The 16,909-nt window shown below is 43.5% G+C and overlaps 1 protein-coding gene across 1 annotated transcript in view; it reads left to right on the top strand.

Annotated features, from left to right (window-relative positions):
* CCDC141 (coiled-coil domain containing 141) overlaps positions 1-16,909 on the top strand; it is a 268,731-nt gene that overhangs the window by 61,424 nt on the left and 190,398 nt on the right. Inside the window, exon 3 of the mRNA XM_068247372.1 lies at positions 16,029-16,220. Within this exon, the coding sequence (XP_068103473.1) occupies positions 16,029-16,220 (192 nt within the window). The remainder of the gene's footprint in view (positions 1-16,028; positions 16,221-16,909) is intronic.

The following is a 16,909-nucleotide window of genomic DNA, read 5'->3' on the forward strand; positions in this document are numbered from 1 at the left end:
TGAACAATGACCATCTGTGATGGGTTAGCGTTTCCGGTCCCTGTTTATTGAACCTCTCATCTGTATTACATTTATGACTGCATGGCGGCAAAAAACATGCTATCCGCACGTTTCTTGTCCTCATGCAAGGCCTGGGTTGTTGTGTCTGAAAGCGTGGCCTTCTCCTCCTGCGCCTCCTCCTGTTCCATCACGTGTGCTGCTGCTGGGTTAGCGTTGCCGGTCCCTGTTTATGGAACCTCTTATCTTTATTACATTTATGACTGCATGGCGGTAAAAAGCATGCTGTCCGCACGCTTCTTGTCCTCATGCAAGGCCTGGGTTGTTGTGTCTGAAAGCGTGGCCTTCTCCTCCTGCGCCTCCTCCTGTTCCATCACGTGTGCTGCTGCTGGGTTAGCGTTGCCGGTCCCTGTTTTTGGAACCTCTTATCTTTATTACATTTATGACTGCATGGCGGCAAAATGCATGCTATCCGCACGCTTCTTGTCCTCATGCAAGGCCTGGGTTGTTGTGTCTGAAAGCGTGGCCTTCTCCTCCTGCGCCTCCTCCTGTTCCATCACGTGTGCTGCTGCTGGGTTAGCGTTGCCGGTCCCTGTTTATGGAACCTCTTATCTTTATTACATTTATGACTGCATGGCGGCAAAATGCATGCTATCCGCACGCTTCTTGTCCTCATGCAAGGCCTGGGTTGTTGTGTCTGAAAGCATGGCTTTCTCCTCCTGCGCCTCCTCCTGTTCCATCACGTGTGCTGCTGCTGGGTTACCGTTGCCGGTCCCTGTTTATGGAACCTCTTATCTTTATTACATTTATGACTGCATGGCGGCAAAATACATGCTATCCGCACGCTTCTTGTCCTCATGCAAGGCCTGGGTTGTTGTGTCTGAAAGCGTGGCCTTCTCCTCCTGCGCCTCCTCCTGTTCCATCACGTGTGCTGCTGCTGGGTTAGCGTTGCCGGTCCCTGTTTATGGAACCTCTTATCTTTATTACATTTATGACTGCATGGCGGTAAAAAGCATGCTATCCGCACGCTTCTTGTCCTATGCAAGGCCTGGGTTGTTGTGTCTGAAAGTGTGGCCTTCTCCTCCTGCTCCTCCTACTGTTCCATCACGTGTGCTGCTGCTGGGTTAGCGTTGCCGGTCCCTGTTTATGGAACCTCTTATCTTTATTACATTTATGACTGCATGGCGGCAAAATGCATGCTATCCACATGCTTCTTGTCCTCATGCAAGGCCTGGGTTGTTGTGTCTGAAAGCGTGGCCTTCTCCTCCTGCGCCTCCTCCTGTTCCATCACGTGTGCTGCTGCTGCTGCTGCTGGCCTGGGTTAGCGTTTCCGGTCCCTGTTTATTGAACCTCTCATCTGTATTACATTTATGACTGCATGGCGGCAAAAAGCATTGCTATATCCGCACGCTATTTGTCCTCATGCAAGGCCTGGGATGTTGTGTCTCAAAAAGCGTGGCCTTCTCCTCCTGCGCCTCCTCCTGTTCCATCACGTGTGCTGCTGCTGCTGCTGGCCTGGGTTAGCGTTTCCGGTCCCTGTTTATGGAACCTCTCATCTGTATTACATTTATGACTGCATGGCGGCAAAAAGCATTGCTATATCCGCACGCTTTTTGTCCTCATGCAAGGCCTGGGTTGCGTCTCAAAAAGCGTGGCCTTCTCCTCCTGCGCCTCCTCCTGTTCCATCACGTGTGCTGCTGCTGCTGCTGGCCTGGGTTAGCGTTTCCGGTCCCTGTTTATTGAACCTCTCATCTGTATTACATTTATGACTGCATGGCGGCAAAAAGCATTGCTATATCCGCACGCTATTTGTCCTCATGCAAGGCCTGGGATGTTGTGTCTCAAAAAGCGTGGCCTTCTTCTCCTGCGCCTCCTCCTGTTCCATCACGTGTGCTGCTGCTGCTGCTGGCCTGGGTTAGCGTTTCCGGTCCCTGTTTATTGAACCTCTCATCTGTATTACATTTATGACTGCATGGCGGCAAAAAGCATTGCTATATCCGCACGCTATTTGTCCTCATGCAAGGCCTGGGATGTTGTGTCTCAAAAAGCGTGGCCTTCTCCTCCTGCGCCTCCTCCTGTTCCATCACGTGTGCTGCTGCTGCTGCTGGCCTGGGTTAGCGTTTCCGGTCCCTGTTTATGGAACCTCTCATCTGTATTACATTTATGACTGCATGGCGGCAAAAAGCATTGCTATATCCGCACGCTATTTGTCCTCATGCAAGGCCTGGGATGTTGTGTCTCAAAAAGTGTGGCCTTCTCCTCCTGCGCCTCCTCCTGTTCCATCACGTGTGCTGCTGCTGCTGCTGGCCTGGGTTAGCGTTTCCGGTCCCTGTTTATTGAACCTCTCATCTGTATTACATTTATGACTGCATGGCGGCAAAAAGCATTGCTATATCCGCACGCTTTTTGTCCTCATGCAAGGCCTGGGTTGCGTCTCAAAAAGCGTGGCCTTCTCCTCCTGCGCCTCCTCCTGTTCCATCACGTGTGCTGCTGCTGCTGCTGCTGGGTTAGCGTTGCCGGTCCCTGTTTATTGAACCTCTCATCTGTATTACATTTATGACTGCATGGCGGCAAAAAGCATTGCTATATCCGCACGCTTTTTGTCCTCATGCAAGGCCTGGGATGTTGTGTCTCAAAAAGCGTGGCCTTCTCCTCCTGCGCCTCCTCCTGTTCCATCACGTGTTCTGCTGCTTGTGCTGGGTTAGCATTACCGGTCCCTTTTCCTGGAACCTCTTCTCTGTATTACATTTATGACTGCATGGCGACAAAAAACATGTTACCTGTGCAAAGAAACATGACATTTTCCACATTTAAAAGACAGTTTTTCCTTTGAAACTTTACAATCAATTTTCTCAAAAACTATAAGCTCTTTTTCAAATATTTTTTCCCCTCTTGTACCCACTCCCAAGGTGCACATACCCTGCAAATTTGGGGTATGTAGCATGTAAGGAAGCTTTACAAAGCACGAAAGTTCGGGTCCCCATTGACTTCCATTATGTTCGGAGTTCGGCGCGAACACCCGAACATCGCGGCGATGTTCGGCGAACGTTCGCGAACCCGAACATCTAGGTGTTTGCCCAACACTATAAGAGACCGTCGTTTTTTTCCACGCGCCTCAGGCAGCAGGAGCTGTACAGTCTATCTGGATGGATATATCCATCCAGATAGACTTAGGTGGTTACGCTGGAGTTGGGAAGCAGGTTGTTAAATGACAACTGAAGTAAAAGGAATATGGAGGCTGCCATATTTATTTTCTTTTAAACAATACCAGTTGCCTGGCATCCTGCTGATCTTTTATGCATTAGAAGTGTAGTATTCTCACACCTAAACATAGCATGCGGCAAGTATGATACAGACAAACTTAAAAGGTTCCTAAAGTGAATTAAATATGCCAGTTTAACTTACCTGGGGCTTCTTCTAGTCCAGGGGTCGGGAACCTATGGCTCGCGAGCCATATATGGCTCTTTTCATCCCCACCCACCAAGCAATATCACCTACCCACCCAACACCTCACTATCCCCCCCACCAAGCAATATTACCTGCCCACCCAGCACCTCACCATCCTCCCCCCCCAACAAACAATATCACCTACCCACCCAACACCTCACTATCTCCCCCCCCCCAAGCAATATTACCTGCCCACCCAGCACCTTGACCTACCTCTCCACACCCTGACCTGCCGCTCCCATTATTTTCTGGTCACTGCTGCCCACATTGCAATTATTTTCTGGTCACGGCTGCCCACTTTACGATTATTTTTTTTTGCTGAAATGCTCCCCACTTTACGATTATTTTATGGCAAAATGCTGCCCACTTTACGATTATTTTATGGCAAAATGCTGCCCACTTTACGATTATTTTAGGGTGAAATGCTGCCCACGTTACGATTATTTTATGGCAAAATGCTGCCCACTTTACGATTATTTTATGGTGAAATGCTGCCCACTTTAGGATTATTTTATGGTGAAATGCCGCCCACTTTACGGTTATTTTATGGCGAAATGCTGCCCACTTTACGATTATTTTATGGTGAAATGCTGCCCACTTTACGATTAATTTCTGGTAAAATGCTGCCCACTTTACGATTAATTTCTGGTAAAATGCTGCCCACTTTACGATTAATTTCTAGTAAAATGCTGCCCGCTTTACGATTAATTTCTGGTTAAACATTGCTGCATTAGGTAACCAATACTAACTGTTAGCAACAGCATAGCAACGTTATTAAAAATAATTCAGACACTTATTGTACTTTAAGGTGTTGATTTTGCATAAAATGCACACATTTAAGGAAATGTGTGCATATTATTTAGTTATTGTATGGCTCTCATGGAATTACATCTAAAAATATGTCGTGTTTATGGCTCTCTCAGCCCAAAAAGTTCCCTACCCCTGTTCTAGTCCCATGAAGTCCTCTTGGTCCCTTGCCATCATTCTGCCCTGCTCCATTCAGCAGCAGTGCCCTTCTGAAAGCTGTCTAGTCTCACTCCCATGGCCAGGAGCGTGCTACGCATGAACATTTTTTACAAACTGCGCAAGCGCAGAACACTCCCGGACTCAGGAGCGCGCTCAGGAGGCGTGACCCAGGGCCATGCATGCCATTGTCAGAAGGCCACTGCTGCTTATTGGAGGAGCACGGAATGACGAAAGGGAACAGAAGGGACTGCAGGGGGCTGGAAGAAGCCCCAGGTAAGTTACACTAACCACTTTTAAGCCCCGTCTACACGAGGCGATCCGGCGGCTCGATTAGCCGCATCCCCGCGTGTACCCGCCGCTGCCCCGCTCGCCCACGCGTGCGCCGGATTCGATTCTCCGCTCGTCCCCGCCGGCGCCGCTTCTCTTCTACTCGATTCCCTGCCATTGTCCCCTCGCGGGGAACAAGCAAGGAATCGGCGGTGGCAAGATCCGACCTGTCGGATCTTATCAATCGAGCCGCAGCAGCGGCTCGATTGATAAGTCACATCGCCTCCACATATCCCCGTGTAGACGGGGCTTTAAGTTAGCCATACACTGATAGATTTGCAGCAGATTTGACCATCAGATAGATTTCTGCAGGTGCCTGTCAAGTCCAATCTGACAGGAATCTATCTGATGTGTGCCACACACTAGGAACAGATTTCCAATAGATTTCAGAATGAAATCTATTGGAAATCGATCTAAATGCATTATTGGACCATTAGATCCAATGCAACTCTATGAGCCATTGATCTGCTGCCAGCAGCAGATCGACCTAGATTTTCCATCCTGTCAGATAGATCAAATCGATTGAAACTGGCCGCAAATTGATTGATCGGCTGATTCGATAGAATCTATTTCTGATCGATCGATAGCTGAAATTGACCAGTGTATGGACCTTTTACTTCACTTTAGGTTCCTTTGTTCAGAGCTAAAAGCATTAGAGGCAGAGGAGCAGCAGGATAGCAAGGCAATTACTATAGTTTAAAGTGAACCCGAGAATAAATTGATGAGCAAAACAATTATATTTATCCCCCTACTTCTAAAAATGACGCTTTTTTCTAGATATCCCATGGTTTTATTTTATTTTTAAACATTTACAAAGTGTTTTGTTGTCTCCGCTCACTGGCAGCCTATTAGCATCCCAAAATAAAAAAAATACGCAGACTATTCACCTTTTTCTATCTCCCTCTGCTCTCAGAAGTTGTATTCTGTCAGGAAAACTTGTATGGTTGTAATTTGCTTATCAGTGGTTTACTATATTCCTGACAAGGTACCGACGAGACAGAAGCTGTCACTTCCATGCCTCAAAATTAACTCTTTCAGGAGGCAAAATAAAACAGCCTGGTTATTAATGTTTTGCACTGATGGCCCGAACTATTTGCTGGCGAAGAACGTCCACATCGGCAGGTGAACACATGGCGCGTTCGACCCGCACCCTTACACATCATCATGGACCCAAACTTTGACCTCTTACTCCAGAGTCAGCAGGCACATGGCAGCCAATCAGCTAGCACTCCCTCCTGGACCACCTCCCCCCCCCCTTATAAAAACACCAGCACGGCAGCCATTTTACAGTCTGCCTGTAGCTGCTGTAAAGGAGACTAGGGACAGGGCTGTACTGCTATTAGGGAAAGCGTTAGTTAGGTTTCTGTTCTGTATCCCCACTGAGTTTCTTGCTGGTCACCCAAAGAGCCCTTCTAAGGGCCGTTTTTCTTGCTATTGTGATATCGCAGTTCTGTGTGTCTGATTGTCCACACCACAGTGCACTGACATAGGTGTGCACTGTGCACACTGCTGCTATTGGTACAGTACCTTGCACAATACCCCTCAAAAGTGTGATTTTTTGTTCTCTTTTGATACTGTTATATTGCAGTTCTCTGTGTCCAATGACTGTCCAGTTCAGTGACTTTAACTGGTGGACACAGGTGTGCACACTGCTGCTATTGGTACAGTACCGTGCACAATAACCCTTATCATAAGTGCTTTTTTTCTCTATTGATATTGTTATTTTGCAGTTCTGTGTGTCTGACTGCACAGTGCACCACTGACTTAAAGTGGACCCAAATTAAAAATACACGATTTCAGAAATAACATCTATTTTCTAAATTATAATAATAAATATCAGCCTTTTTTCAGCTGCATGATGACAAATATAAAATATTTTACATTTATTGGAGAAACCCCTTCCTTCCTTTCATATTGCCGGACACAGAATCCGGCAAATTGGTGAAGTAGATGGTGTCCAGCAAAGGAGGAATTGCTAATGGCTCCACCTGTATAACCCTAGTTATGAAAAGAGAAGGGTGAAAAGCATGCACTGAAATGCTCATAGGTTTGAATGAGTGTTTATTTATCTTTGTATGTGTCAGAGTAGTGCAACTAAATATTTTGAATTAAAAAAATGTTTGGTTTGGGTCCACTTTAAGCTGTTTTACACAAGTGTGCACACTGCTGCTACTAGTGGTGGTACAGTACCTTGCACAATACCCCTCATCATAATCTCTCTTGATATTGTTATTTTGCTATTCTCTGTATCCAGTGCACACGGTAGCCGTTGGAAACCAGTCTGCTGGTCAAAGTAGTGAACCAACTACATAACCCAATAATCCTTCACCACCACTACTGCCATCATCTAGTATCCGACCACTACTGCCCCCTGTATTGGGCCTGTATTGTGACTTATTGTTGCAGATAGCAGTGTTCTCCCGATACATTTTTTCCAGCCGGGTGGCATTACAAAGTAGCTGGTGAGGCACTATGGGGTAATGCATGGCCGGTGCAACTCTGCTTACAGCATAAGAGGAGGATGAGGAGGTGACCTGATGACTGCCGGGTGCTCACTAAAATTAGCCAGGTGGAGCACCCGGCTAAAAGAGCCTGGGGAGAACACTAGATAGCATTAAATAAACCTTATCGGTCATTCCTACCTATGCGCAGTGACATTCACTTTCCCAAAAAATAAAACAGCTGAGTGAAACACTACTGGCATCATCTAGTATCTGACCACTACTGTCCCCTGTATTGGGCCAATATTGTGAGCAATTGTTGTAGATAGCATTATATAAACCCTATTGGTCACCCAACCTGCGTGGAGAGACATTCACTTTCCCTAAAAAAACCAAAACTGCCGAGTGAAACACTACTGGCCTCATCTAGTATCCAGCCACTACTGGCCCCTGTATTGGGGCTATATTGTGAGTGATTGTCGTAGATAGTATTATATAAACCCATCAGTCACCCAACCTGCGTGAACTGACAACCAGTTCCTCCTCACTGGCAGGGTGTTTTTTGGGGTTATTTTAACATTGTTAAATAAAAAAAAACAACCTCTGCTGTCCTTGTCCTATTATTTCGAGTATCTTATTCCTTGCTGGTGGTTTAAAAGGCATTTTATGACAACGTGTGAAAATATCACCTGGGGAAAACTCAGGTGAATTGCATATTGGCCAATGTGTCTAAAATAAAATATATTTAATGTTTCCTTAATTAATTAAATGAAAGTGTCTTTTACTTTCCAGATGATCCTAGTAATTTAATCCAGTACAAATGGGGCAGATCAATAAATTATATTGGCCTTAATTTACTAAGATCATGCTGGAGATAATAAGGCAAGAGATAACTTGCCACCACACAGTGAGAGAGTTATCTTATCTCTTCATTCCTTAACCTCCTTGCCGGTTTTCCCGACCTGAGCTCGGGGTAGAAAAAAGCAGCTGCTATCGGTGATCCCGAGCTCAGGTCGGGGTAGGCATTGCAGAGCTTTACCTGTAGTTGTGGAGTCCCGCGCGCGATCTCGCTGCGCAGCGGGACTCCAGCCTCTCTCCCCGGCAGTGTGGGGTCTTTCCCTGGCCGCCGGGATCCCCCATGTCCCCGCTATTCTTCCGGGGACCCGGCAGCCGGTTGGAGCAGCGCAGCCGTGGTGGTGGCAGCAGAGCGGTGGTGGCAGCGTGACATCATCGGGGGCGGGGCTAACATTGAAAACGAACTTCTCTATATTAGAGAAATATAGAGAAGTTCGTTTATATGTATATTAGCGCCATCTTGTGGGCAAAGAGAAAACTGCAGCCCAGGAGCCCAGGAAGGTACATTTTTTTTTATTTTGCTGCAGATCTCCCTGCCAGAATGATTTTTTTCAGGTTTTAGGGTCTGAAAGAGTGAAAAAAAATTGCACCGCTTTTAGACCCTAAAATCTGGAAAGAATCAGACCGCCAAGGAGGTTAAAGAAAACCTGAACTGAAAATTAAAAGTCAAAATAAGCATACACAAGTCATACTTACCTTTCATGTAGTCTACTCCTCAGTTTCTTTCTCCTGTCCTGCATCCTGTTTGTTCACTGTGATCAAGGGAATTTTCCGTGCTCCATCTTGAAAATGGCCATTACCCATAACAGCTTTCTGGTCAGCACACAGTTAACCTGTAACATCGCCCACTTGAGCCATAGGGAAACATAGACATTACCGGGTACATCAGTTCTCCTCTCAGCTATAACTGACAGCAACTGATATTTTACTGACAGCAACTGATATATTTCAGATCTGACAAAATATTGTCAGAACTGGAAGGGATTATTGTCAGAAGAAAATGGTGAGCTTCTGAGAGGAACTGATGGCAAGGTAACTATGTAATGTTCATTTGAAGTTACCTCATGTGTTTATCTTAAATATTTTTACTCAGTACAGGTTATCTTTAAGTTACCTCTTCTGTAGTTAAAGCGGTTTAACACCCAGCATTACAACTTTGCTTTAAAAGATTGCTTACAGCTTACAAACTATTATGCCAGATTTTTTTTTAAGCAGAAATTCACTGAATGGGTTAAACATGACATTTTAGTGTTGGATTTAACTAGGAATCCGCATCCGTTCTTATCTGTAGTTACAAATGTATCTTTATTTGGAATACAAATAGACCTTTTAAAAGCCTGCCGGGGAAGCCCTCTTTGTTCTCTCAGAGCAGTGTTTGTTTGTTACATTGTAGATAGATACATTTGTAACTAAACAAGCAAGCACGAGCATTTCTAGCTAAATGCAGCACTAAAATGTCATGTTTAATCCATTCAGTGAATTTCTGTTAAAAAAAAAATCTGGCATAATAGTTTATAAGCTGTAAGCAATCTTTTAAAGCAAAGTTGAAATGCTGGGTGTTAGACCACTTTAAGTTACCTCTTCTGTAGTTAAGTTACCTCCTCTGTAGTTATTTTCACATGCAGTTAATTAACAGCCTGTCTTTAACTTTAGAATTCTGGAGTTATTTTAAGGGTTGAAGAGTTAACTTAAAGACAGAAGAGTTAACTTTAGGTTTGCCTGAGGTAAAATGTTTCCTGAATACTACATGCCTCGTCACCATGGTGATAACTATAGAAAGTTATTAAAGACTGGAGATAAGCTTAGTGAATTGAGGCCATTGTCTTTTCCATGGTTGTCTGTTTTAATAAAGTTTTTGTAAAAGTGCCCAAATGTCAAGTTAGTCTTGCTCTGAACAGCTCAACCAGACAGCAAACCTAGTAAATTGACCTAGGCTTAGCAAATACTGAGGCATTGTATACAGGTGGGAACAGCAGCTTTAGGATAACCTTAGGTTACTGTGCCCCATCTTACTGCATGACTTTACTATTATCTGAGAGGCTTTGAGGACCCCCCTTCCCCTTCTCTGATTATAGAAATAAAACATTGTAAAGTATTCATTTTGCTATGCTAGTCATGGCATCCCTGCTTTGCTCTGGGTACATTTTAGGCATCTTTGTGGTATTTTTAGCTTGATCACATTGTTACAGCAGTGATGCTGTTATCTGTGTAACAAACACATTCTTAATATATCTCCAGCAAGCTCTGCTACTTGTCACGGTAAAGGCCACGATGATTACATTACTGCTACGTGGTGACTGAAATGCAATTATCGGGGGCAGGGAAGGACCTGCACAACAATGTATTACTGGGTGTGAAATGCTCTTTGAAGCACTGGACTGTGTCTGTGAGATAAACAAATTCACAAATATTTAATATATTCCTTCATTAATTCTGATCATTTGAAATAAATCAACTAAAATGCAAGTACGTTAAGACTCTTGTAGGTAGTGTGTTATTTTCCTTATAGCTTCCTATTATTAGGGCTTATGCTGAGTGCCCCCTTAGTGTTAAGGTGCGCATTAACAGTATAATTCTTCCTTCAGATTCAATCTTTCCACACAATTTTATGATCAAATTGTATAGAAAACTGCACCTTATATGGTGTAAATTAATGTGAAATGATTCTTTGGTCGATCGGAAAAGGAAAAAAATATTGATCCGAAAGTTGTATTTTATGATTGAATTAGAATGTAAAACCTTGTTCCGTTAATGGGAACAATCGATAATTGCCTTCCGATTAGTTTTGATCATTCAAATTGAGTCTTATGTCGAAAGATCAAATCTAGAAAGAAAAAGGAAAAAAAAGAAACATTGTTAATGAGCACCTTAAAAAGAGGAACTTTACTGGATATAACTTAACCACTCTGCGACCGCCTAACACCGATCGGCGGCTGCTGAGTGGCTCCCGCAGGACCGCCTAATGACGATTGGTGTCAAGTCCTAGGGGCGGAGATTATCAGGGAACGCTCCCTGCCGAGACACGAAGCGGAGCTCTGTGATCAGTCTGCTAGCCGCTATTGCTACAGTAGGCTGCTAGGAAAAGAAAACAAACATTATTTATATGTACAACGCTGCGATCTCCTGCAGCACTGTACGGGGACAGCTCTGTCACTGAGCTGTACCCTTGAGTGGCTCACAAGATGATCACCTCTCATAGGCTAATGGAAAAAGAAGGGACACGAGAGCCCAATATAGTGTAGTAAGTTGGGTGATGGGTAAATGGAAAAGTATATGATAGATATACTCACAAGTCAGGGTTACCAATTAAGCAACCACTGTGTAGGCAGGTGAGGAGATTAGGCCTGTGCTCACTCAGGATTAAGATGTCGCTCTCTGTAGATGTAGGAGAAGAAAGGGAATTCAACCCCTCCACCAGGGGTGGATGCTGATATTGTAAGGAGAACAGAGGCACCCCAAAGCAGACATGATACTGTCGGTTTTAACAAACAAATTTATTTATATACGCCAACATACAGCGCAATGCGTTTCACGGGTATATTCCAACTTCTTCAGGCAATAACAAACAGGAGTACACACAGTGCAGTCTTAAGGTCACGATAAGCGCCTCTGAGGCTTATTGGCTTATTGTGAGGCCTCAGAGGCGCTTATCGTGACCTTAAGACTGCACTGTGTGTACTCCTGTTTGTTATTGCCTGAAGAAGCGGGAATATACCCGTGAAACGCGTTGCGCTGTATGTTGGAGTATATAAATAAATTTGTTTATACTAAAACCGACAGTATCATGTCTGCTTCGGGGAAATGAGTCCACCACCGTTTCCCGAGGAATTTTAAAGTTTTTAGATATATTTTATTCTGTTGGCGCCTCTGTTCTCATAGGCTAATGTCTATGAGAGGCAATCATACTGATTGGCTCTCTGGGGGGAGGGATGCTGGGAATAAAAATGTAAAGTAAAATAAACAATTTTAGTGATAATTAACAATAAAATTAATTTAAAAAAAGAAAGGTCACAGCAGCAATCGCATGCCACCAACAGAAAGCTCTGTTGGTGGCAACAAAAAGAGGGTAGATTCATTTGTGTGATACGTCATATGGCCCTACAGCAAACTGTTAAAGAGAATCTGTATTGTTAAAATCGCACAAAAGTAAACATACCAGTGCGTTAGGGGACATCTCCTATTACCCTCTGACACAATTTCGCCGCTCCTCGCCGCATTAAAAGTGGTTAAATACAGTTTTAAAAAGTCTGTTTATAAACAAACAAAATGGCCACCAAAACAGGAAGTAGGTTGATGTACAGTATGTCCACACATAGAAAATACATTCATACACAAGCAGGCTGTATACAGCTTTCCTTTTGAATCTCAAGAGATCATTTGTGTGTTTCTTTCCCCCTTCTGCTCTCATGCACTGAAGTTTCAGGCTGCTCATTTCTTCCTGCAAACAGCTTTGCCTTTGTCTGTAATTCCTCAGTATGTGAAAGCCCAGCCAGCTCAGAGGACGCTTTATCCAGCTTGTAAAAGATAAGAGAGAAGAGAGAAGCTGCCCTAATCTAAATAATACACAGGCAGTGTGCATAGAGGGGCCTGGAAGGGGGAGTTCATAGCAGAACCACAACACTGAAGAACTTGGCAGCCTTCCAGACACAGGCCGACAAGTCTGACAGGGGAAAGATACATTGATTTATTACAGAGACTGTGATAGTAGACAGTGCTGCAGTAAGCCAGAACACATTAGAATAGCTTTTGGAACTTGTAGGATGATAAAAAACAGGATGCAATTTTTGTTACGGAGTCTCTTTAAAGCTGCAGAGGGCTGAATTGTAAAAAATAGCCTGGTTACTAGCGGGGTGTAAGCCTGTGGTTCTCAAGAGGTTAATGAGTAAAATAGATTAATTTGTACAGAATTAATGTGTAAATGATTTAATGTTTACCCAATGTAAATTCTTACCTTACCGTAATTTACATAATTTTTTTTTTAATTTATAAGGTACATTACTCATTACTGTGAGATGTTTCTAAACCCCCACCCTTTCTCCTGTGAAGTGAGCAGGAACAACAGCTGGTGTCCCAGAGTGCTTTGGGGCAGAAGGCTTTGTGACGCCATAGCCTAGGCATCACTGGGAGGGCAGGGTTACATACCAATACATAGTAGTATATAGATATAAAAAAATTCTGATTCTGCAACCAGGATAAATAATGTCAAAATCAGTATCCTGAATAATGTATTACATTCTGCTATGGTGTCAATTCATCAAGCATTACCGCATTCGGTAATGCTGAAAACAGCTGATTTTACTGAGCACTTAGGAAAGTGTCAATTCATCAAGGCTTTTACTACATGAAAAGCTGAAATTATCGAGCAGTGAGGTAAATTACCGACTTGTGCAGAAAATACCTCAACAAATGTTAGTAAATGTTAATTCATCAAGGTTACAGCACAGTTCCATTACCGGCAGTTCTCCTCTGTCGGTATTAGTGCGGGACTCACAAAACTTACAGAAGCTAAGACGATTACCTATGACTGACAGGAGCAGAAAAGAAGCTTCCCCTGCCTACCTTTGGCTGTTTAACCTCTTAGGTTCCTGTTTGAAGATACAGAGGAGCTAGTGGGGAAATCACCTAAGCATGGCATGTGTAATGTCTCCTGGAAGTTAATCTAACCAGTGGCAATTAAATAAAATGTTAAAAAAGACAAGTCGACATCTGCAAGGGTTTTGTATGTTCTCCCCATGTCTGTGTGGGTTTCCCCCGGGCACTCCTGTTTCCTCCCACATCCCAAAAACATACAGATAAGTTAATTGGCTTGCCCCTAGACTACAATACATACACTACATGATACATACATAGACATATGACTATAGTAGAGAGACTAGATTGTGAGCTCCTCTGAGGTACAGTTAGTGACTAGACTTTAGACTCTGTGCAGCGCTGCGAAAGATGCCTGCGCTATATAAATACTAAATAATGATAATTTAAAGGCAGCGGGTGAGTTACTGCAGCTGACACCCACAGATCTTTGCACCTATGAGATCGAGCTTATTACATTAAAAGTTTTGCAAGTATAAAAATGTACTCTTTAAGGCTTTGCCTCCAAGGAATTTATTTTCTTGAAAAATTGATGTTTTTCCATATTTAAAGCTTTATTGCAAAAATTAGTGCAAATAATACAGGTACAATAAACTTGCAATAAGAACAGTTGCAGAAATACAATACAGAGGCATAACAGCCATAATTGCTGAGATCAGAAACTTAACATGATTGCATATCTTATCAGTTAGTAATGAGCCAATGATAAATAACTTGCAACCGGCTAACTGAGTGCATTGAACCAGACTCTTAAAGTGAACCCGAGGTGAGAGTGGTATGGAGGCTGCAATATTTATTTCTTTTTAAGCAATACCAGTTGCCTGGCAGCCCTGCAGATCTATTTGGCTGCAGTAGTGTTTGAATTACACCAGAAGGAAGCATGCAGCTGATCTTGTCAGTTCTGACAATATTGTCAGAAACATATGCTTGTTCAGGGTCTATGACTAAAAGGATTAGTCAGCAGGACAGCCAGGCAACTGGTATTGCTTAAAGCGGATCCGAGATAAAAAACTAACTATAACTCGTCTATATATCTTTCCTAAAGTTTATATAGTTTACATCAAATCTAGCTGCAAACAGCTTCAACAGTTTATGATTATTTATTCCTGTGATACAATGAGAGTGGCCATGTTCTGTTTGTCACATTACACACAGGCAAGCTGATCTGCATCTCCAGCTCTCAGCCTGTGAAAACTTCACTCCCTGTCCCCTCTCCTCCTCCCTCCTCCCCTCTGCCTCTGAAATCTTTGGCTAGTAACCTCCTCCTCCTTCTGTTCAGACTGAGCTCCCATAAGCCCTTGCTACTAAAGCTCAGAGTGCCAAGGCACTCTGGAGAAGCTGTGGGCGAGGCTTGTTTAGTTTACAGGGAAGTAGAGTATTAAAACAAAACAAACAAAGTATTTGGCTTGAGGAATGCCCTATAAACTATATGAAAGGAACACAATTATGCAATGAGTAAAAGTTTATCTCGGATCCACTTTAAAAGGAAGTAAATATGGCAGCCTCCATATCACTCTCTCAGGTTCACCTTAAGTTCTAAGGAAGTGCTGTTGATGTTGAGTACACTGAAGGGTATTCAAAAAAAGAGGGCTATTATAGGGAGCAAGCAAAGTATGCAATGCCAGCATACAGGATCACAGTTGGGAGTCCCAGAAATGAGCCTTTTAGAATCTATAATAGGGTGAGCAGGATTAACGTACTCTACAAAGCTGTTAACAGAAGGGTTCATATCTTTTTATGTTGCCTTACAAATGTTTCTTCTTTTTTCATAGCACAATGTTCCTTGGACATGTGACGGGCTTTCTATGCACTTTTGGTGCGTCTGGCCACTGTACGTTTCCCTTCAGAGAGTGGAACCTATATCAGAATTCCTATACTTTGTATAAGGACTTGGGATCCTAAATTTTGGAGCAGCTTAAACTAAACTGTTCTTGAATTTAATAGTGCTACTAGTGAGTGTATGGTCTTTTTTGGTGAACTGGAGGCACAGTTTAGCCCTGTTGTGGACACTGGATTTCTGCATGTTGATGGATAATGATGGTCATGTTTAGGAGGAGAACTCATGGAGAAACGTGAGTTGTTTGATGAGTGTCAGGAACTTGCCTGCAGGATCCAGCAATGTGGCTGCCTGTCTCCTCTGGGAGTTGGTCAGGTCCATCTACTTCCGGGTCTGAGTGCTCTTCGCATGCGTGTGCCGACCCCGGCATTCCTTCTGGGGAAGGGGGGTGGAGCTGCGACTGACAAGGGACAGTTCTCCTAGACTTGACCATCAGTGGAAATGTTTTTAAACACGTAAAGGACCTCTGGATTGACTGTCAGGAAAAGTGTGTATTCAGCCGATTGGAGAAATGCTGTTCCTTAGCTGTCTGTATCTGCTCACGGTACTATACTTTTATGTTTCTACAGTCTCTGGAGGAACAAGTATGGGATCTGCTATGCCAGGCAGATGAAACAGCTGAACAACATGAAGCCCAAAGCCAAGTTTATGAAGCTATGGCATCAACTCTGAAGCAAGCCTGGGATTCCCTCATGCGTGTGCTAGAGAAGAGGAGAGATCTGTTACACATGACATCGGAATTCTTCAGCACAGCCGCACAGGTCCTTGTCTTGGGTACAGCTTATCACATACAGTGATTCTTGATTAGAGTTCCTAAGCTCCTATGTATGTTGTATTCAGCAGCCTCTACGAAGGCTTTCAGTGCTCTTTCAGGCAGATGTTGCCTGATTAAAATGAAAGCATTTAAGATTCTGATTAGCAATACTCTCAACATGTAAACTCACCTTTACTAATGAAAAATCCACGCAAATGCTGTGATCCCCGGATATAGCTGCAGCTATTTACCGTAAGTCAGAGCTATTAGTTTACAAAAGCTAAGCAAATACTAAATGTATTAACACACTGAAAAGTAAAATTACTGGCTAGTGAGGTAAATTACTGACTTGTGTGGTAAATACCTAAAAAAAAATGTCAAGAAAATGCAATTCACAAACATTAAAGAATTCGGTAAATCGAGTAAAAGTGTTTGGTATTTATCTCCAGCTCTGTCCAGCCGATAACTCACTCTCTCCATGCAGTAACATTGACAGATCTAGCAGACAGCCAATAGGGAGAGCCACACAGCCCTGCTTCTCAGCCCGTTTGATCTGATACTCTGGAGGGCAGGACTTTAGAATGGCAGAGCAGGAGAAGGAGACATTTAAAGTGGATCCGAGATAAACTTTTACTCATTGCATAATTGTGTTCCTTTCATATAGTTTATAGGGCATTCCTCAAGCCAAATACTTTG

Source organism: Hyperolius riggenbachi, chromosome 7, assembly GCF_040937935.1.
Source record: "Hyperolius riggenbachi isolate aHypRig1 chromosome 7, aHypRig1.pri, whole genome shotgun sequence".
Classification (NCBI taxonomy): Eukaryota; Metazoa; Chordata; class Amphibia; order Anura; family Hyperoliidae; genus Hyperolius; species Hyperolius riggenbachi.